This window comes from Dendrobates tinctorius, unplaced genomic scaffold, assembly GCF_039654945.1.
Source record: "Dendrobates tinctorius isolate UK_male_01 unplaced genomic scaffold, ASM3965494v1 ptg000055l, whole genome shotgun sequence".
Lineage (NCBI taxonomy): Eukaryota > Metazoa > Chordata > Amphibia > Anura > Dendrobatidae > Dendrobates > Dendrobates tinctorius.
In genome coordinates this window covers 2,796,565-2,817,892 of record NW_027361723.1, presented here as the reverse complement: position 1 = coordinate 2,817,892, position 21,328 = coordinate 2,796,565, and the positions used below count along the sequence as shown (strand labels likewise).

General features: G+C 52.7%; 6 protein-coding genes across 6 annotated transcripts; 4 read left to right on the top strand and 2 right to left on the bottom strand.

Moving 5' to 3' along the window:
* Positions 1-10,706: 10,706 nt before the first annotated feature.
* On the bottom strand, positions 10,707-11,205 carry LOC141091627 (histone H2A type 1-like). Its single transcript, XM_073577312.1, has one exon. The coding sequence runs from the start codon at positions 11,148-11,150 to the stop codon at positions 10,758-10,760; it is 393 nt and encodes a 130-aa protein (XP_073433413.1). The 5' UTR covers positions 11,151-11,205; the 3' UTR covers positions 10,707-10,757.
* A 245-nt stretch (positions 11,206-11,450) lies between these two features.
* On the top strand, positions 11,451-11,911 carry LOC141091626 (histone H2B 1.1-like). The gene has a single exon (XM_073577310.1). It carries the CDS (start codon positions 11,488-11,490, stop codon positions 11,866-11,868), a length of 381 nt encoding a protein of 126 aa, XP_073433411.1. The 5' UTR covers positions 11,451-11,487; the 3' UTR covers positions 11,869-11,911.
* A 131-nt stretch (positions 11,912-12,042) lies between these two features.
* LOC141091628 (histone H4) lies at positions 12,043-13,604 on the top strand. Its single transcript, XM_073577313.1, has one exon. The coding sequence runs from the start codon at positions 13,244-13,246 to the stop codon at positions 13,553-13,555; it is 312 nt and encodes a 103-aa protein (XP_073433414.1). The 5' UTR covers positions 12,043-13,243; the 3' UTR covers positions 13,556-13,604.
* A 2,598-nt stretch (positions 13,605-16,202) lies between these two features.
* Positions 16,203-17,005, top strand: LOC141091623 (histone H1.01-like). The gene has a single exon (XM_073577307.1). It carries the CDS (start codon positions 16,318-16,320, stop codon positions 16,954-16,956), a length of 639 nt encoding a protein of 212 aa, XP_073433408.1. The 5' UTR covers positions 16,203-16,317; the 3' UTR covers positions 16,957-17,005.
* Positions 17,006-18,175: 1,170 nt separating this feature from the next.
* LOC141091624 (histone H3) lies at positions 18,176-18,678 on the top strand. The gene has a single exon (XM_073577308.1). It carries the CDS (start codon positions 18,217-18,219, stop codon positions 18,625-18,627), a length of 411 nt encoding a protein of 136 aa, XP_073433409.1. The 5' UTR covers positions 18,176-18,216; the 3' UTR covers positions 18,628-18,678.
* Positions 18,679-19,105: 427 nt separating this feature from the next.
* LOC141091625 (histone H4) lies at positions 19,106-19,475 on the bottom strand. The gene has a single exon (XM_073577309.1). It carries the CDS (start codon positions 19,464-19,466, stop codon positions 19,155-19,157), a length of 312 nt encoding a protein of 103 aa, XP_073433410.1. The 5' UTR covers positions 19,467-19,475; the 3' UTR covers positions 19,106-19,154.
* Between the last annotated feature and the right edge of the window lie 1,853 nt (positions 19,476-21,328).

The following is a 21,328-nucleotide window of genomic DNA, read 5'->3' as shown; positions in this document are numbered from 1 at the left end:
AGACAGGTTCCAAACATCAAAAGAGTTGCTGGACAGCTTGTCCAGAGGGTCAAAAGATCACATCGTGCTAGGCCGCAAAATGTCTGCCAAAGTAGGAAGAGTGCAGTGTGGCACTTTTTTGAACAAAATCCTCGTGATCAGGCCAAGGTTATCTGTAAGAAGTGCGCAAAGACCTTTAGCCGAGGGAAAAATCTGAAAAATTTGAAAACCAGTTGCATGCTTAGACATTTAACCAGCATGCACTTGCAAGGGTGGACACAACACCAAACCTCAAGTGCCACATGTGCAACTGATCACAACGAAGGTAGTCAGCAATGCTACATTGTTTCCCCCACTGTAAGCCCACCGGTTAGCACAGCAGCAAATGTTGAGGTGTCGTTGCAAGGCCACAGCAGTCAGGGAATCCCACTGTTATATCAACGAAAGACTGATTCTAGGCCATCAGAAAGAACACCAACTCCATCACCATCATCAACCCTCTCTCAGTCCGCCCTGTCCACCGCTACTTCCACCATATGCAGCTCTCAAGTCCAGCTCACCCTCCCAGACACTATGAATAGGTCAAGAAAGTACTCAGTCTCTCATCCGCGTACACTGGGTTTGAACGCCCACATTGCCAAACTAATCTCGTTTGAGATGATGCCCTTTCGGTTGGTGGAAAGCACAGCTTTCCGCGAACTCATGGCTTATGCAGTACCACGCTATGACCTACCCAGTCGCCACTTCTTCTCTCGCAAAGCCATCCCAGCCCTCTACCATCATGTGAAAGACCGCATAGTCCATGCACTCAAGCAGTCAGTGAGCGGAAAGGTGCACCTCACAACTGATGCATGGTCCAGTCGGCATGGCCAGGGCCATTACGTGTCCATCACTGCGCACTGGGTTAATGTGGTGGATGCAGGGTCCACAGGGGACAGCGGTGGTGGGACAGTGCTGCCTAGCCCACGGTACAGGAAACAGTTGGCTGTAGGCGTTCCACCCTCCTCCTCCTCCTCCTCCTCCAGAAGCGAAAGCTCGTCCACAGAGCGCAGTCGTACGAGCACTCCATCTGCAGCTGCCACTGTTGCACACGATGTGTCCCCCTATCGAGCAGCTAGTGGAAAGCGTCAGCAGGCTGTGTTGCAGATGATGTGTTTGGGCGACAGACATACCGCCGAGGTGCTGGCCGAGTACTTTCAGCGACAAACTGAGTCATGGCTGGGCAGTGTACATCTTGAGGCAGGCAAGGTAGTTAGTGATAACGGCCGTAATTTTGTGGCAGCCATAGCCCTTTCAAAACTCAGCCACATACCTTGCTTGGCTCACACCTTGAACCTGGTGGTGCAGTGCTTCCTCAAAAATTATCCGGAGTTAACAGCCCTGCTCCAGAAGGTGCGAAGACTGTGCGCGCACATCCGCCGGTCGCCTGTACACTCCGTTCGTATGCAGAAGCTGCAGCGATTGCTCCACCTTCCCAACCACCGCCTGATTATCGACATTGCAACAAGGTGGAACTCCACCCTGCACATGGTGGAGTGGCTGTGCGAGCAGAGGCAGGCCATAATGCATTTGTGGGAGGATACACGGCCAGGCACTTTGAGAGCAGACATGGAGTTGACAGGTGTGCAGTGGTCGAAGCTGAAAGACCTCTGTAAAGTCCTTCAGTGTTTTGAGGAATGCACACGGCTGGTAAGCGCAGACGACGCCATCCTAAGCATGAGCATCCCACTTATGCGTCTGCTCATGCAAACTTTGACGCACCTTAAGGAGCAGGCGTCTGCAGCCAATGTTGATGAGGAGGAAGAGGAGGAGGGAATCCTTGATGACATTCAGCCATTGTCTGCTCAGGGACCTCTCCTGGACGAGGTGGAGGAAGAAGAGGAGGAGGAGGATGATGATGGGGATGATTACTTACGGGAGGAGGATGCATCTCGTGGGGCAAGTGAAAATGTTGGCGTGGCAAGGTCTGGTACAGGGTTTGTGCGTGACTGGAGGGATGTGGATTTGCCAGAAAGTGCTCCTCCAACCAGCACTCGCAGTGCATCATTGACACCGGGAACATTGGCCCACATGTCAGATTATGCCTTGCGCATCCTAAAAAGGGACCCCCGCATTGCCAAAATGATGAACGATGACGACTACTGGTTGGCCAGCATCCTGGATCCACGCTATAAAGGCAAATTACAAAACATCATGCCACAGGAGAACCTTGACCTAATATTGGCTAATAAACAAGCAACTCTGGTAAATCGGTTGCTTGAGGCATTCCCAGCACACAGCAGCGGTGATGGTTCTCACACGAGCCGTACGGGCCGGGGGCAGCTTGGCAGAGGTGTTCGTGGTGCACACAGCAGAAGTGGCGTTGGAGACAGGGGTTTCATGACAGTGTTGTGGACTGATTTTTCAAGTACCGCTCACACAACTGGTAATACAGCATCAATGGAAAGTGACAGGAGACAGCAGTTGTCAACTATGGTTACAAACTACTTTTCCTCCCATATCGATGTTCTCCCACACAGGTCATTCCCCTTTGACTATTGGGCCACTAAACTGGACACCTGGCCTGAATTGGCCCAATATGCCTTACAGGAGCTCGCTTGCCCAGCTGCAAGTGTGCTATCGGAAAGAGTCTTCAGTGCAGCTGGATCAATCCTGACAGAAAAAAGGACCCGTCTGTCAACCCAAAATGTGGATGATCTAACCTTCATTAAAATGAACCATGCATGGGTTTCCAAGGATTTTGTCCCACCTTCCCCTGATGACACATAGGGTGACAGAAAAATGGCTTGCTTTGGTCCACCTCTTCCTGGGACTTCACCTATTTCGCCTTTTGCATAAGCTGAATGTCCAACATCAACATATGCCACTTTCTAAAACTCCCTAACTGTGCTGCCTCCCCCCCCATGGCCGGGGTCACCACCTAGCGCACGACACCGTGCGAGTGCCGTTGCCCTGGACAGGTGGGTAGGCCGACTCTTGGGCGCGGGCACTGGCACAGGGTCCCTCATAATGCAATCAAGTGTCTCTGACGGTGGTGGTGCACACCCGCCGTCAGACACACCGCTGTACTATGAGGGGCCCAGTGCCAGTACCGACGCCCACGAGTGGGCCCCCCTTGCTTGGGCAGGGCCCCAGCATTTGCAATCTTTACCTCTCCCTGCTCCTCCGCTGTGTAATCTGGGCCGTCAAATCCATACTGTGCCTGACACCGTTTGAGCCTGCCTCCTGATGTATAGACATATATTTTGAATGTGTACGCTATCCATACATGTTATCCGGGGAAACGGTACCCTTTCTAACCTTTGTGCAATCACGTGCAATCCATACTGGGCCTAACACCGTCTGAGCCTGCCTCCTGAGACATATATTTTGAATGTGTACGCTATCCATACATGTTATCTGGGGATACGGTACCCTTTCTAACCTTTGTGCAATCAAGTGCAATCCATACTGGGCCTAACACCGTCTGAGCCTGCCTCCTGAGACATATATTTTGAATGTGTACGCTATCCATACATGTTATCCGGGGATACGGAACCCTTTCTAACCTTTGTGCAATCAAGTGCAATCCATACTGGGCCTAACACCTTCTGAGCCTGCCTCCTGAGACATATATTTTGAATGTGTACGCTATCCATACATGTTATCCGGGGATACGGTACCCTTTCTAACCTTTGTGCAATCACGTGCAATCCATACTGGGCCTAACACCGTCTGAGCCTGCCTCCTGAGACATATATTTTGAATGTGTACGCTATCCATACATGTTATCCGGGGATACGGTACCCTTTCTAACCTTTGTGCAATCACGTGCAATCCATACTGGGCCTGACACCGTCTGAGCCTGCCTCCTGAGACATATATTTTGAATGTGTACGCTACCCATACATGTTATCCGGGGATACGGTACCCTTTCTAACCTTTGTGCAATCACGTGCAATCCATACTGGGCCTAACACCGTCTGAGCCTGCCTCCTGAGACATATATTTTGAATGTGTACACTATGCTATCCATACATGTTATCTGGGGATACGGTACCCTTTCTCACCTTTGTGCAATCACGTGCAATCCATACTGGGCCTAACACCATCTGAGCCTGCCTCCTGAGACATATATTTTGAATGTGTACGCTATCCATACATGTTATCTGGGGATACGGTACCCTTTCTCACCTTTGTGCAATCACGTGTAATCCATACTGGGCGTGAGAACAGCTGGCGAGCTGTTAAGCAAGCTACAGCACCTGTGGTTTGCACACGTAAGTTTTTCATTTTTTCAGGAATGACGGTTAGGCCTAATTCCGGAACTTCAGTTGACCTGCACTTCCTGGGAAATCATTGTTCGCGGGTAATAATTGTAATCAGTGATCACCATCACTAACGTTGTTCAGCGGGTTATCTGCACCTGTAAGCGACAAACGCTGGCCTTTTCAGTGTAGCGCACATGCAGCCACGGACATGTAAGGGCATGACACACCAGTTATTGGCCAATCTCATGTGCCAGAGACTCACGTGTCCCTCTAGTAAGCCGGACTCGGACCGCGGGGCATGACGGAGTCTCGTTCGTTAACGGAATTAAGCTTGCAATGTGTGCATCTGTTCTGTAGCTGGCATGTTTGAGGTTTCCCAGGTGGAGTCGAATTTAACCCTAGGCTCCACTCCTGGTGGTGCCCTTCTGGACATTCCTTTAAGGTTCAGCTTTGCAACCTTACTGCCCACGTAAAACAAACACTTTGCCTTCATGAACGCTGTTTGGAGGGTCATGACTCGTGGGAATAACGCCGCCCAATCAGTTAACCTGCTAGAGAGATCGTTCGTTGCTCCCAAGCATGACATCACACTCCCTAGGAGGAAGGTAATGCCACTGTGGCGACCGTACTCCTGGGGGCGACACAAGTGCACTGATGCCCAGCCACTGCTCGATGAATCTGCTGGTACATTGACCCAGACCACTACATTCCCCTCGCACGCTACACGGCCTGAATCTGACCCTGATGAAACTCAGGTTACCCTTCCCATATACAGTTCCATCTTACACCGTGACAAAGAGGAAGCTGCAGATGAAAGTGCAGGTTCGGCCCACCCGCCATCAGACACACCACCGTACTATCAGAGGCCCTGTGCCAGTGCCGTCACCAACGAGTGAGCCCCCCCTGCTTGCTCAGGATCACAGCACTTGCAAGGTTGAAATACTGTGCAGTGAGATGGAAGATGGGGACGACGAGGAGTCCAGACAAGTACAGGGATTCCCTAGCGAGGAGACTTATTTCATTGTTTTCAATGTTGGGACAGCAATTTTTGAGGAGCGCTATACTCTGGAGAATGATACACTGGAACATTCCAAAGGTGGACATCAGACACTGGAGCAGCATTTACAGGGCCCATTATACACTAGAGCATTAGAAATGGGGCCCATTATGTTTGGAGCATTATTTGGGCCCATAAGACAGTGGAGCTTCATCCATGGGGACCAACATATACTGTAGCATTATGTGGAGCTCATCATATACTGTTTCAAACATTATATGGGACCAATGATTCTGTATGGAGAAATAGATGGGCCTCGTCATGAGATGTAAAAAGTGAAGTATTTTTCATTGTACTATACCGCTATTTCTCTGCCGTATCGGAGCATCATGAGTTGTGGTATTATGTGTTAAAGGGGCGCTCTTTCGCCCAGGGCACATGAAAACCTGGAGCCAGCCCTCCCCCCCCACAACTTTAGCCAAATAACCCCCATTTTTCAGTGCGTAACATGTATTATGAAGTTAATTAAGGTTGACAAGCTTAAGTAAGAAGAATTGATGCATTTGGCATTCAAATGGGCACTGTAGGTGTGTTTCCTGTCCTCCTCACACTGCCGACTTTTATTCCCCATTGACTTACATTGGGTTTCGTGTTTCGGGACGACCCCGACTTTTCCCTATAATCGGACGATCTTGCTCGACCCGACTTTTGGAAAAGTCGGGTATCACGAAACGAAACGCGACCCTAAAAAACCAAAAGTCGCTCAACTCTACTCCTGACAATCCTGAAGAGCTCAGTCCTGTAACCGCAGACGTGAGACACCAGCACAACTCAGAAATAAAGAGATCGGAACTTCATGGACCTAGATTTCATTTTTCTTCCCATTTCTGAAAGCTCTGCTTCCTCTTTCAATGAATGAAAAGAATCTTGTTCACATCTGCAGAGTAAAAGTCTTGATTAGCTTTATACTTTTCACAGCTGAGGGATTGCTGCAATCGTATCCAGACAATCCTCTGTGGGAAACAGACTGATAGAGTGTAACACAATATTCTGAGCAGAGATATGTCGTCATGTGTTTACCCCACGGAGGATACCACTGTGGTAAACCCTCAGCTTTGCGGGCAGGATGCGGTTAGGATTGTTCTCCAGGTTCTCTGTCAGGTGTATTATAAACCTAATTGACTTCCATGTAGAAACCATAAAGTAACCTAAATTATGGGCATCAAGTACCTTGGGGCAAAGCAGGGATTGTGTGCCCCCATGGACAATTAGAGCTCCCTGAGCCCCTTCCTCTAGTCCAGTGTTCAGCCTCTTATCCCCAATCCAATGTACTGTATTTTAGGAAAACATTGATGAAAGCCTCCTTTGCCTTCTAATTTCTGCTTTGTGTTAAAATCAAACATAAAATTTTAAAAATAAAAGTTCTACACATTGATTTTGACTTTTGTTATTACATTTGTCTTTTTTATGTAACACTATGTTACTCTTGCCCCAGGGGTCAACCTAGTCTCTCTGCTGCCTGAGGCGAACTACAAAATGGCGCCCCCCAGAGTAAAATCAGTACAAATAAATCTGGTTTACTCTACTAGCCCAACCTGCCGCACATGTAAAATACACACACTTTTAAGTAGGGATTAGTGTTGAGCGATACTATCCGATACCCTAAAATATCGGATCGGATGGTATCGGCGCGATACGAAAAAAGTATCGGGTATCGCCGATTCCGATACCGGAAGTCCCATTCAAGTCTATGGGACTTCCGGTATCGGAATAAGAGAAACCCTTTTCTCTCCTTGTACAGCCTCTCGGGGGGGGGGGGGGTGTACGGATCTTCCAGGGGTCTGTGCCGACTACCTGGGGGTCTGTGCGGACTGCCGGTGGTCTGTACCGACTGTCCGGGTGTCTGTGCAGGCTGCGGGGGGCTGTGCCGGCCTGCCAGTGGTCTGTGCCAACTGTCCGGGGGTCTGTGCAGGATCGTCTGATGGGACTACAAGTCCCATCGGGCGATGCCTGCTACCATGACGGTGATTGACACATTAGCCAATGATGGGACAGTAGTAGTCCCATCATCTGGCTTATGTGTTGAATGTAAAAAAAAAAAAAAAATACATACTACATATATGCAACATACATACTACATGGATGCAACATATATACCACTGTGCCGGCGGTCTGTACCGACTGTCCGGGGGTCTGAGCATTCTGCCGGGGGGCTGGTATATTTGTAGTATGTATTATGCATTTTTTTTTACATTCAACACATAGGCCGGATGATGGGACTACTACTCTCCCCTCATTGGCTAATGTGTCAATCACCGTCATGGTAGCAGGCATCGCCCGACGGGACTTGTAGTCCCATCGGATGATCCTGCACAGACCCCCGCAACCTGCACAGACCCCCAGACAGTCTGTACAGACTCCCGGTATATGTGTAGTATGCATGTGGTATATATGCAGTATGTATGTATTTTTTTTTTTTACATTCAACACATAGGTCGTATGATGGGACTACTACTGTCCCATCGTTGGCTAATGTGTCAATCACCGTCATGGTAGCAGGCATCGCCCCATGGGACTTGTAGTCCCATCGGGCGATCCTGCACAGACCCCCGCAGCCTGCACAGACCCCTGCAGCCTGCACAGACCCCCGGACGGTCGACACAGCCCCCCGGTGGGCCGGTACAGACCACCGGCAGGCCAGCACAGACCCCCGGGCAGTTGGCACAGACCCCCGGTGTTAGGCGTCGGATTCCTGGCACTGCACAGCAGGAATCCAGAGCCAGACATCCTGCGGTCTCCCATTCTCCTCCGACCGCTCGGACTCCTGCTCAGCAATCTCGGCGAACCAGGCATTCCCCGCAGACTCGTTCTGTGAGCCTGGATGTTGCTGCCACCTCTGGTGCAGCAATGATAACGCAACCTGCTTTGCAGGGAACTGCTCTAGAGGCTAAGTCCTCGCGCCGTGCGACTGGGCATGCCCGCAACTTGTCCTCTCAGTGGAGAGCAGGGGTCACATGTGAAGGTCCTATGTCGGATCTGATTGGTCCTTCCTATAGTACTGGAAGGTCCCGGAAGCGCATGGCTATAAAAAGCCTGCATGGCGGCTCGGCCATGCGCTAGTGTAGCATATTATTCTGTGTGTGTATGGTGATGGATGCATGGACTGGTGTCTGACTTATTATGAAACCCCTTCCCTCGGATATTACGAATGGTGACAGTATGTTGGGTTAGTCAGCTCCAGATTGTGGCAGGCTACACGCCACTGAGCCTTCCTCACCTACACTAGCGTCCGTCGGTGCCCGGCTCCTCCGGCATCGTCGCTTAGCGGCTTCAGTTACGGCCGCGCTGCAGTAGTAGCAGCTTTTGGTGTTCGCAGCTGCGACGCCACACGCCGGCTGACCTGTGCAGCTAACAGGTTCAGCCTTTACGTCTAGTTCATACTTTGGCGTCTCTGTGACTAAACAGAGTCCGCTCTCGGGTGACGTTAACCCGAGCGCTGTTTCGCACTTCTAGCGTATCTGCCATTGTCCAGCAGCGGTCTTGTCATCTACCGCACGGTGGACCCCGGGCGGCGAACGCGCCTTCCATTATTTATATCTGGTGCGTTCCGCCGACCCTAACACCCGGTATATGTGGTATATATGTAGTATGCATGTTGCATGTATGTAGTATGTTTTTTTTTTTTTACATTCAACACATAGGCCGGATGATGGGACTACTACTGTCCCATCATTGGTTAATGTGTCAATCACCGTCATGGTAGCAGGCATCGCCCGATGAGACTTGTAGTCCCATCGGACGATCCTGCACAGACCCCCGCAGCCTGCACAGACCCCCGGACAGTCGGCACAGCCCCCCGGCAGCCCGGTACAGACCCACGGCAGTCCGCACAGACCCCCGGGCAGTCGGCCAGACCACCGGCAGGCCGGCACAGCCCCCAGGGCAGTCGGCACAGACCACCGGGAGGCCGGTACGGACCCCGGCAGTCCGCACAGAACCCCGGGCAGTCTGCAAAGACCCCCCCTCCCCCGGAAGGCTCGAACTGACGGCGCATCATGATGACATCATTTCGGCAGCCAATCAGAGCCACAGCAGTGGCTCTTTGCATTATGGGAACTTCCGATTCCGATATTGAAAAAATATCGGTACTCGGTATCGGAATTCCGATATAGCGAATATCGGCCGATACCAGATATTTGCAGTATCGGAATGCTCAACACTAGTAGGGATATATTTGAAACATCGATCTTTACACTTGTCTTTCAGAGTCCCTCCTCATAAATGAAACAAGATGTGTCTGCTTATGTGTCACACACCACATGGCCACCTAGGGTTGGTAAATGCTACAATGATAAAGCCGTGACCTAGGAGTCAGGAATGCTTCCAGGGGTGATCCCCATGATGTCCCCTGTCATTGCAGCAGTGTTTCCATCATTTTCAGATGTTTTTAGACCTGAAAAGGACCCTCGGGGGGGATCCATGTAGAAATGCTGAGGTCTCCCATGCACTTACATTGGGCTCGTTGTTCTGTCCAAGTACCTGAGTATTCAAATTTGCTCAACCCGAACGAGCACCCGAGCTCTTTACTGCTCGCTCCTCACTAGGTATGATGCTTTGATCTGTGATATTTTAGCAATGAAAGAAAAGCAGGAGGATTCGTGGTTTATTGGCTTTATTAATTCTTATTTTTCTGCGTTACTTAGTATTTGTTCAGTGAAGCCTGCGGCTGATTACACTACACTATTGTGGGGTTAACCCTTTTAGTAAGTATTATCAGGACTCCCAGTTGTGTCTGCAGTGATTACAGGGGGCTGCAAGCAGCAGATGCTCTGGAGGAGCCCGATGTGAGCGCTGGAGGGGGCTGGGGAGAAGGTGCCGCATCTGTGGACACTGCTAAATAAGGGGAGAACAGCAACACGGCAAGTAAGGAGTTAAACGGAGGAGGAAAGACGTCTATGTACGTCAGTGAGGACGGCGCTTTACCGAGGATTCCCGCTCATTGTCTGATCACAGGATCCGTTGGGGGATTTGAAGTTCCCGCTCTTGTTCCGCGGAGGATTATTACCGGTCACGGCTGACAGTGGAGATCACAATCCGGTCACCCGAGAACCGCGCTGAGTCCAGCCCTCCAGAGCCGCCATCACGGGTTCGTCCTCCGGGAGGAGCCGCAGTCACTGATGTGTAGAATCGCCGGCAGCGGCCGCCAACTCCCCCCCCGATACGTGATCACTGCGTGTTATCTCCACAGCGATGTCAGGGGCCGGAGGATCAGACACTAATGAGGGACTCCTCTCCCCCCACAGGTCTGAGGCTTCATATGATATTATCCCATTCATCTCCCGACACTCCAGTGTTTTGGGTAGAAACCGCACAACGGATTCCAGTGTGCGCAGCAACCTACAGACTGGTGGCGGCAGCCCGTGGTGTCTGGAATGTGAGGACCCGAGATCAGCGGCGTCAGCTCTGGTGGTGACGGGGTGGGTGGCTCTTAGAAGAGCCTTTGGTTGTGTAGGTGGGATCGGCGGCAGCGCTCACTTGCTCTTGCCGGACTTGCTGCTCTCGGTCTTCTTGGGCAGCAGCACGGCCTGGATGTTGGGCAGGACGCCCCCCTGGGCGATGGTCACCCCACCCAGCAGCCTGTTCAGCTCCTCGTCATTGCGCACCGCCAGCTGCAGGTGTCGGGGGATGATGCGGGTCTTCTTGTTGTCCCGGGCGGCATTACCGGCCAATTCCAGGATCTCAGCGGTCAGATACTCCAGCACAGCGGCCAGATAGACCGGAGCGCCGGCGCCCACCCTCTCGGCGTAGTTGCCCTTGCGGAGAAGCCTGTGCACACGGCCAACCGGGAACTGCAGTCCTGCCCGGGATGAGCGGGTCTTGGCTTTAGCGCGGACCTTCCCTCCTTGTTTGCCGCGTCCAGACATGGTGGTGATCGCTGATAAGAACAAGAAACAGAAAAAAAAAAAATCTGCGTGATATAAGGCAATAGCTGCGCGGCTGTCGCTTTTATAATCATCTGCCCCGCCCTCCTCTCCTGTCATTGGATGGATCACAAGCTACCAATGTAAATCAGACTTGTGGAGCCACCAATGAGCTGCAGTGGGCGGAGCGACTCACGGTTCCGTTGGTCACATGACTTTGTCTCCCAATAGACCGCAGTCTGACAGCAGAGCTCATTTGCATGGCCGGGCTATAAATGCCTCTGGGAGGAGCAGGGTCGTTATTCTTCTCTCTTGTGCGGAGACGTTTCTCGTTCCCATCATGCCTGATCCCGCCAAGTCTGCTCCAGCTCCCAAGAAGGGCTCCAAGAAAGCCGTGACCAAGCCTCAGAAGAAGGACGGCAAGAAGCGGAGGAAGAGCAGGAAGGAGAGCTACGCCATCTACGTGTACAAGGTGCTGAAGCAGGTCCACCCCGACACCGGCATCTCCTCCAAGGCCATGGGCATCATGAACTCCTTCGTCAATGACATCTTCGAGCGCATCGCAGGGGAAGCCTCCCGCCTGGCTCACTACAACAAGCGCTCCACCATCACCTCCCGGGAGATCCAGACCGCCGTGCGCCTGCTGCTGCCCGGAGAGCTGGCCAAGCACGCCGTGTCCGAGGGCACCAAGGCCGTCACCAAGTACACCAGCGCCAAGTGAGATCTGCTCCGCCATCACCCCAAAGGCTCTTCTAAGAGCCGCCCACCCCCTCACCATTAGAGCTGCTCCTCCGCTGCTTTTTTTTAGGTCCTTGTCTTGATCTCACATCTGTAGCGGTTTCTCCTGACCGGCAGCTCCTGCGCACTGGGGCGGGAGACAGACACCACTTACATCTGCAGTTATGAAGCGCAGGGCTGGAGGTGAGGATGATGAGGGTGGTAGTGAGAGGAATGTACTGACAGCCCCGCATGCTCCACACTTCCTCCCATCCACAGCCATAGTATCCGCAGCTCCAGAGACTTGTCGCCACATGGAGACTTTACCCTGGAGTTACAGCTGGATGAAGTGTTACAGTTTATGTCCTCAGAGGTTGAGACCTTAATGGCGGAGTGAAGAGCTGGTGGATTGCAGCTGTGGAGACTCCTCAGGTCTGTTCATCAGGCTGCGGGTAACGATCTGAGGAGTCTCCTATTTATCCACAACACAGAAATCATCCAGCCGAGAAGACGAGTGATGAGAAGCAGAACTGTGAGGAGAGGAGCAGCTGTGGCCATAAACCCTGCAGCAGCTCGTCCAGGAGGAGGGCGGGGGCTTCACTGCCCTGTGACTGAGGTCTGCTCCGGGGTCCTGATGCCTCCATTGTCAGAGGAAGACCAATCCATGAGGTCTCTTCGTTCCTGTACGGTCAGAGGTCTGTAGTCCGACATTGTTCTGTCTCTTCTGAGATTTAGTCCCCTTTATACAGGAGTCTGTGATCAGCTGGATGTGGTGATCGCATGTGAGCGTTAAATAGAGGTGGAAGTCGTTTTTGCGGTTTGGTTGGTTCCTGACGGCGGAGTTTTGCTCCGTTTCTCTGCGGTCATTAGAGGTTGTCCGCATGATTTCTCTATAGGAAAGGTCATCACAGATCCGTGTGTGGAGACAACCAGGTAACTTACCGGGCAGCAGCTGATTTTCCTCTGACGTCACCCACCCTTTCCTCTCCAGACCGGTGGAGGCGTCTGATCGATGATGATCTCCCAGAGATTGATTAATTTCCAGCCTGAATCTCACATTGACATTAATGGAGAAACAAATAATTTTGTGTCTCCGAGCAGCAGCGGCGCCGAGATGAGGAGTTTTATTGACTCTTATGTTACACAAATACAGAAGCGGGAAAAACTACAAAATAAGAGCGGGGAATTCAAAATCGCCAACTGTCCTGTGCGCAGCCAATCAGAGGAGAAGGGGAGGAGCTAACTGCGAATTCCATACTTGAAATCCCGCCCCGGAACACGTCATCTCGCCAGTCCTCGCTCCGGTCTGCATTCTTCTATATAAAGGAGAAGGACTCTGCGCTCATTAGTCATAGTGTTCTGCTGCTGACTACGAGACGATGTCTGGTCGCGGTAAAGGAGGGAAAGGTCTCGGGAAGGGCGGTGCCAAGCGGCACAGGAAGGTGCTCCGTGATAACATCCAGGGCATCACCAAGCCTGCCATCCGCCGTCTGGCTCGCAGGGGAGGCGTCAAGCGCATCTCCGGCCTCATCTATGAAGAGACTCGCGGCGTCCTGAAAGTCTTCCTGGAGAACGTGATCCGTGACGCCGTCACCTACACCGAGCACGCCAAGAGGAAGACCGTCACCGCCATGGACGTGGTGTACGCGCTCAAGCGCCAGGGCCGCACTCTCTACGGCTTCGGAGGTTAATGCGTCTCCGCTCCATCCTCACCCCCCAAAGGCTCTTATCAGAGCCGCCCACATCTACTAAGAAAAAGCTATGATCTCCACTGTGTGATGTGGCCAGGGAGGGAGATTGCGTGTATTTTGCGGTGTTATGTGACATCAGCGGTTAAAACAGATGGTTACCTGGATATACAGCGCTATATGGGTCATGAATTACTGTATGGATGAAATATCTAGAGCGCTTTATAGAGGCTACATCACAGTATAGACATTTAATGCACTCTGAGGGTACACTGCAGTGTATTAATGGGAGTCGTAGCTATATAGCGGGTATTGAGCATTAAATGGCCGCAAACAGCCATTTTTTTATCTAGTTCTATATGGAAGGTTTACAGCTGTGTGTGGGGGTTCTGCATTACAGGAGGTTTGCAGCCCTGTACACAGCAGTATATCGAGCTTCACAGCGCTATTTAGATGAATACTGCACTATATGGGGGTGTTAATGCTTCTCCGCTCCATCCTCACCCCCCAGGCTCTTCTCAGAGCCGCCCACATGTGTCCTGGAGAAGCGACAATTCCTGGTATCGGATGATTGAGGTGAGGGAGTTGGGTCAGATCCTATTTCTCAGGATCGGTGTAAATCCAGTGCGGAGCGGTCACATCCTGTACCGGTGACTCTGCGCCCCCTTATTAGTGGCGGCTTCCCGGTGTCCAGCGCCTGCATCTCATCACTGTCTCCCTCCTCATTTACCATCTACATGTGGACACTGACCGTGACTTCCTGACTGCTCCTAATACCGAGGACTGTGCGGCTCCAGCCGGCAGCGCTCTCCTGTGCCGGGGCTGATGGATTCAGCCGGACATTAGCGGCTCGTTCCCCTCATGACGGGGGAGGCTGCTTGTGTCTTTTCTTATTTATCATTAACCGGAGCCTGAAGAGAGAACAGAGGGGAAATCCGCCCCCGGAGTGTACAGCGCCGTCATCCGAGCCCGGCGGACCGGAGAGAGGACTGGAGATGACGCGGGTCCGGAGCCGGTGTATTGCGGAGTGTGGGAGCTCCATCCTCCAGAGGAGGAGACGTCTCGCATACAAGATGCCTACATAAAATATCCATAACTGTGATTGGTGAGATAATGAGCAGCCGGCACCGGTCTGGGGAGTGAGAGGGTTAATACAGTCTCACTTTACCGCAAGGTCCACAGGAATAATGGCCGCTCACTCCTGACAGTGATCGGGAAATGGTGTCTCTTCCACAAGCAGAGCACAGTCACTGAAGGGTTAATGATCGAGCGCCGAGAACACGACTGAGCGGGAGATTCAAATTATCAAACGGATCTAAAGCCCCGCCCACAGGAATCGACCAATCACCGATAGACGTGCTTCCTCCTCCGTTTAACCCCTTATTGCTCCTGTATCTGCTGCTCGTCATTTCCCCGGGTTCAGCACATCGGGCTCCTCCTGGTAGAACATGTGCGGATTGTATCATCCGATCTGTGCTGGATGCGGAGCCCACACGGAGCCGCCCTTGTATAAGGTTACCGGGTCTCCGTGTGGCGTCCGCTCCGATCACTGCTGGAAGCGGAGTTGACACTGATCAGCCCTGGAACTGCGGGCACTAGGATTGCAAAAATATACACCCCCAGTACGGTGCTGTACATCCACCATCCTCCCTACTAGGTGGTATACAGCACTACAAAGGCTACATGTGCTGTATACTCCCCATCTAGTGCTGCATTTCTCCTCTATAAACCTGTGTCATCTACAGAACACCCGCATATAGTGCTGGATACCCTCCATATAGTAACTGAGGATAAGGTAGTGCTGATACCTACATATATCGCTGTATGCCCCCATATATAGCTAAATACTCTCCAGAAAGTGCTGTGGGCCCTCCATATTGTTCTTTATCCCATCATATATCGCTGTATACCCCCATGTAGTGCTGTAAGCTGCCAAATACTGTTATGTACCGACATATTGTGCTGTATAACCTTCAAGTAGTATTGTATACCGCCATATAGTGCTGACAACCCTCCATATAGTATCGTAGTCTAGAATATAGTGCTGTATACTCCCCTTATATTAGGGTACACCCTCATTGACGGCTGTACTCCCCCATAGAGGGACGTGTACCCTCCATATAGCGCTGTATATTCCACACATCAGATATTCTGGACTTCGCGCTCCTGATCCACAAGCCCACACACTGGATATATATATATATACAGGCCAGAAGCTGCAGGGAGCGGAGCCGCCGTCTGTGTCTCCTTCCGACCTCTCAGCAGCTCCAGGTCGTTCTCCCATCGTCCAATCAGCTTCCTGCACGGTACAGATTGTGGTACAGATCCCTGTGATAGTGACAGGTGCCGGGAACAGAAGGAGCGAGCTCCCGCAGCAGATTCATCTTCCCCGATACAGAATGATGTGCGGCCAGGAGGACTATGGGGAGATTCCGGGGCTCTTCCCGGCTCCTTACTGCCTCCTCCGCCAGTGACGGCTATAGACATGTGGGGGAGATGTCAGTGAGGAGGAGGACACTGACACAGCGGCTCTGCTGCCCGGTCCTGACCGGTAATGGTCGCTTATCCCGGGCAAGGAAGCACAAGGGGAGAGCGGAGCTTCACCCGTCTCAGACAGGAGGGGCGGGGCCTGTGACCAGTGTCAGCCAATAGAAGCTCAGGAGGGGCAGCCAATCAGTGCGCAGTGTGACTGTACATATTTGAGGCGGCTCCCGCTCCGTCCTTAGTAATTTTTCTTTCAGCACTTTGTGTTTGTTGTTGATTAGATGATGGCAGAGACCGCGCCAGCCGCCGCTCCTCCTCCTCCTGCCGAACCGGCCACCAAATCCAAGAAGCAGCCGAAAAAATCCTCCGCAGGGGTCGCCAAGAAGAGCAAAAAGCCCTCTGGCCCCAGCGTGTCCGAGCTGATCGTCAAAGCCGTGTCTGCTTCCAAGGAGCGCAGCGGGGTGTCTCTGGCTGCCCTGAAGAAGGCTCTGGCTGCTGGAGGGTACGATGTGGAGAGGAATAACAGCCGCCTGAAGCTGGCCGTCAGGGGTCTGGTCACCAAGGGCGCCCTGCTCCAGGTGAAGGGCAGCGGCGCCTCCGGGTCATTCAAGCTGAACAAGAAGCAGGAGACCAAGGACAAGAAGAAGCAGGCGCCTGCGGCCAAAGCCAAGAAACCAGCAGCCAAGAAAGCTGCAAAATCCCCGAAGAAGCCCAAGAAGGCTCCGACCGCGGCCAAGAAGAGCCCGAAAAAGGCCAAGAAGCCCGCAGCGGCCAAAAAAGCAGTTAAGAGCCCCAAAAAGCCGAAGGCTAAGCCCAAGCAGGTGACAAAGAGCCCCGCTAAGAAGGCGGCCAAACCCAAAGCTGCCAGGAGTCCGGCTAAGAAGGCGGCTAAAGCCAAGAAGCCCGCGGCCAAAAAATAAGCGGAGCCGCCCTGTCCTCATCCCACAAAGGCTCTTATCAGAGCCACCACCTCCTCCCTGCAGAGCTGTGTGATCAGTGCCACCACCACCTCCCTGCAGAGCTGTATCATCAGTGCCACCATCTCCCTGCAGAGCTGTATGATCAGTGCCACCACCTCCCTGCAGAGCTGTGTGATCAGTGCCACCACCTCCCTGCAGAGCTGTGTGATCAGTGCCACCACCTCCCTGCAGAGCTGTGTGATCAGTGCCACCACCTCCCTGCAGAGCTGTATCATCAGTGCCACCACCTCCCTGCAGAGCTGTGTGATCAGTGCCACCACCTCCCTGCAGAGCTGTGTGATCAGTGCCACCACCTCCCTGCAGAGCTGTATCATCAGTGCCACCATCTCCCTGCAGAGCTGTATGATCAGTGCCACCACCTCCTCCCTGCCGAGCTGTATGATCAGTGCCACCGCCTCCTCCCCGCAGAGCTGTATGATCAGTGCCACCACCTCCCTGCAGAGCTGTGTGATCAGTGCCACCACCTCCCTGCAGAGCTGTGTGATCAGTGCCACCACCTCCCTGCAGAGCTGTATCATCAGTGCCATCACCTCCTCCCTGCAGAGCTGTATCATCAGTGCCACCACCTCCCTGCAGAGCTGTGTGATCAGTGCCACCACCTCCCTGCAGAGCTGTATGATCAGTGCCACCTCCTCCCTACAGAGCTGTGTTATCAGTGCCACCACCTCCCTGCAGAGCTGTATGATCAGTGCCACCACCTTGTCCTCAGCAGAGCTGTATGATCAGTGCCACCACCTCCTCCCTGCAGAGCTGTACGATGAGATCCACCACCTCCTCCCTGCAGAGCTGTACGATCAGTGCCAGTACATTATATAATTGATGCTGGGCGCAGTGTCAGGATGGATAGTTGTGATCTGTTGCTAATACGAGCTCTGCACTGTACAGCGCTGTGTACACGGATACGGCCGTGCATTTACGTCAGTGGCGTCTGCTCCATATTCCGTGTGTAAGGGATGATGTGAACCGCCTCGTGGAGGAGGCGGGGACAACAGGGGGCGGGGTTACTGATCGAGAGGCGGAGTTACTCTTCACAATGATTGGTTACACACATCAAGTCCTTATTGGCTTCTTTTATTTATGCCACAACCAGTGGCGTGCAGGGGGCGTGTTTCCTATAGACCAATGAGGACGCGCCCTGGAGCATAAATACCCTTCTCCCGCCGCTCAGCTCATCACATCTGTTCACCTCTAAATTGAGCTATGGCCAGGACCAAGCAGACCGCCCGCAAATCCACCGGAGGGAAGGCTCCTCGCAAGCAGCTGGCAACGAAGGCTGCCAGGAAGAGTGCGCCTGCCACTGGCGGAGTGAAGAAGCCGCATCGTTATCGCCCAGGAACCGTTGCTCTCCGTGAGATCCGCCGCTACCAGAAATCCACGGAGCTGCTGATCCGTAAGCTTCCCTTCCAGCGCTTGGTGAGGGAGATCGCCCAGGACTTCAAGACCGATCTGCGCTTCCAGAGCTCAGCGGTGATGGCCCTGCAGGAGGCCAGCGAGGCTTATCTGGTGGGACTGTTCGAGGACACTAACCTGTGCGCCATCCACGCCAAGAGAGTAACAATCATGCCCAAAGACATCCAGTTGGCCCGCAGGATCCGTGGGGAGAGGGCTTAGATCTTCCCGGGCTCCAACCACAACACAAAGGCTCTTTTCAGAGCCACCAAATCTTCCCAAAAACGAGCCGAGTCCTGAACTGTCCGGTTTATGTGCGTGTTCTCCATATACGGATCGCACTCTCTCAGAATAGATGGTGGCTGCGGTTTCTGATATCACGATTGCTGAGCGATAACTGAAATCTCACGTTTCTCTATTCTCATCCATTGTAAAACATGCGGCGTCTATAATATAACCAACGTTAATATAGGGAGAGGGGTAAGGTGTGTGTACCCTCAGAGTGTGGTGAATGTATATACTGTGATGTAACCTCTATAAAGCTCGATATTTCATCCATACAGTAATTCCTGACCCATATAGCGCTGTATATCCAGGTAACCCAACTGTTTTAACCGCTGAAAACACAGCAAAATACCCGCAATCTCCCTCCCTGGCCACATCACACAGCGGAGATCATAGCTTTTTCTAAGTAGATGTGGGCGGCTCTGATAAGAGCCTTTGGGGGGTGAGGATGGAGCGGAGACGCATTAACCTCCGAAGCCGTAGAGAGTGCGGCCCTGGCGCTTGAGCGCGTACACCACGTCCATGGCGGTGACGGTCTTCCTCTTGGCGTGCTCGGTGTAGGTGACGGCGTCACGGATCACGTTCTCCAGGAAGACTTTTAGGACGCCGCGAGTCTCCTCATAGATGAGGCCGGAGATGCGCTTGACGCCTCCCCTGCGAGCCAGACGGCGGATGGCAGGCTTGGTGATGCCCTGGATATTATCACGGAGCACCTTCCTGTGCCGCTTGGCGCCGCCCTTCCCGAGACCTTTCCCTCCTTTACCGCGACCAGACATCGTTCAGGAAATCGTCAGACGACTGTGAGGGGTCAGCGCTGAGTCCTCCTTTATATGGTGGGCGGCGGACCTGAGTGAAAACTACACAATGATGACGCCACTATGGGGCGTTCTGCATTACCGGCTCCTCCCTCACCTCTTACTGATTGGCTGATCACATGTCTGCAGCTCCCCCTTTCTTTCTCTCTCCTCAGTGATGCGTGATGAGTTGTGTAGTGATAATAACATATCCGGGCCTTGTGTGTGATATCTGGATGTGGAGACGGTTGGGTGGATGTGACGACAGCTCCTATGCGGCAGACACTGCGGGATTCCTGCTAGCTTCCTGTAATGAGCTGTTCTCTGCAGTGACCACAGCACGGGGGCGAGATTAGCGCACATATTGGCCGCACTGTGGGATTCATTGCCCCCTAGTGGCAGATCTGAGGAGCAGAAACAAAATCTCGCCCCTCACCCGTCTTTGAGAGGGTCCTTTCCTCCAGATACAGTTGGTGTGTGACATCACGGGACATTTTGTCTTCCTCTGTATCCCGGTGATCCACAGTTCATTATGTTGCCTTGGTCAATAATGCCCCTGTGATCAGTGCTGTACAGTGACCCAGGGGCAGACACTGTCAGCTCGCGGCCCCTCCCTGTCCCATATGAGGCTTATGATGGGTACAATCTGGCCATGGGACCCCGGAGCCTTGGGCTCTGAGTAGGGTCATAGTGGGGCCCACCCTACAGTAATAGGCAAATGCATGTAAGCTGTTATCCCTGTTAGGGTGAGTGCACACGCTGTGGAATGCTCTGTGGATTTGTCCGCACAGATTTAGTGCGGATTGCTCTGTGGTTTATCATCTCTACAATGGAGCAAATGGCAAACCGCAGCAGAATCCGCAGCGTGTGCACACAGCCTTATAGTGAAGCGTCAACTGTAATACACATCTACTGTGCGCCCCCTGAACTGGGGTCAGAATTACGGTAGTTTGCATTAAAGGGGTTCTTTTGTCAAAACAAGTTGTCACTGATCCATGGGTTAGTACAGCAGAAAAGGGTCAGCAGTGCTCACCTGCCCAGGTCTCCGAGCAAATGCACTACAGGGTGCAGCAGACCCATATAACAAAGATGGCGGCAACACAGGTCCTGATGAGACAACCACTCCCAATCCTTGGAGGGGGGATTGCTTAGTTTTACATTGCACAGAATCTGCTTGTACCGGGCTCTGGTCACACACAGGTAATGCACAGTGTCCGGATTAGAGCCCATTAGTGACGCCCCGACTATTAGATCAGGCGGCTGCCCAGCACTATCTACATGCATCCCAAGTGAACAGACACCACAGTTTACAAGGCCAAAAATTCTGGGCCTTGCCGCACCCGGAAAAATAAGGTGCAAAAAATTCAAAGAAATTTTTCGTCCTCTTTTTGTGGCTTTGCTTTTAAGTTTAGTGTTAGGACTCGCGAGCGTGAGGAGCCCTGACGTGGCTGCGAGCTTGTATATCTTGGCCAAAATATCGGCCAATACCTCACATGTTTCTGTGTATTTTTTGCACCTCATTTTTCCAGGTGCAGCCGCCTGATCTAATAGTAGGGGCGTCAGTAATATGCTGTAAGGCTGGTTTCACATTCGCGCTTTTTAAGCGCACGCACGGCCGGGGGTAGCTCCGCCCCCGAGCCGGCTCTCTGCCCGGCGTGCCCGCCCCTTCCTTGTAGCGCCGCCTCCTAGCACACAGCGGCGCCTGCGATCGGCGCACCCTATCTTTAGCATAGGGTGCGCAGATCGTGCGCAGGCCGTGCGCTAGTTGCGCTTTGACCTGCGCTGCGCACTTTTGACCGTGCGCCGTGCGCGCCAAAATCCGAAAAGTTTGATTTTGGCGCGCA

Coding starts and splice junctions, on each gene's coding strand:
- LOC141091627 (XM_073577312.1), bottom strand. CDS start 11,150: ATGTCTGGACGCGGCAAACAAGGAGGGAAGGTCCGCGCTAAAGCCAAG.
- LOC141091626 (XM_073577310.1), top strand. CDS start 11,488: ATGCCTGATCCCGCCAAGTCTGCTCCAGCTCCCAAGAAGGGCTCCAAG.
- LOC141091628 (XM_073577313.1), top strand. CDS start 13,244: ATGTCTGGTCGCGGTAAAGGAGGGAAAGGTCTCGGGAAGGGCGGTGCC.
- LOC141091623 (XM_073577307.1), top strand. CDS start 16,318: ATGATGGCAGAGACCGCGCCAGCCGCCGCTCCTCCTCCTCCTGCCGAA.
- LOC141091624 (XM_073577308.1), top strand. CDS start 18,217: ATGGCCAGGACCAAGCAGACCGCCCGCAAATCCACCGGAGGGAAGGCT.
- LOC141091625 (XM_073577309.1), bottom strand. CDS start 19,466: ATGTCTGGTCGCGGTAAAGGAGGGAAAGGTCTCGGGAAGGGCGGCGCC.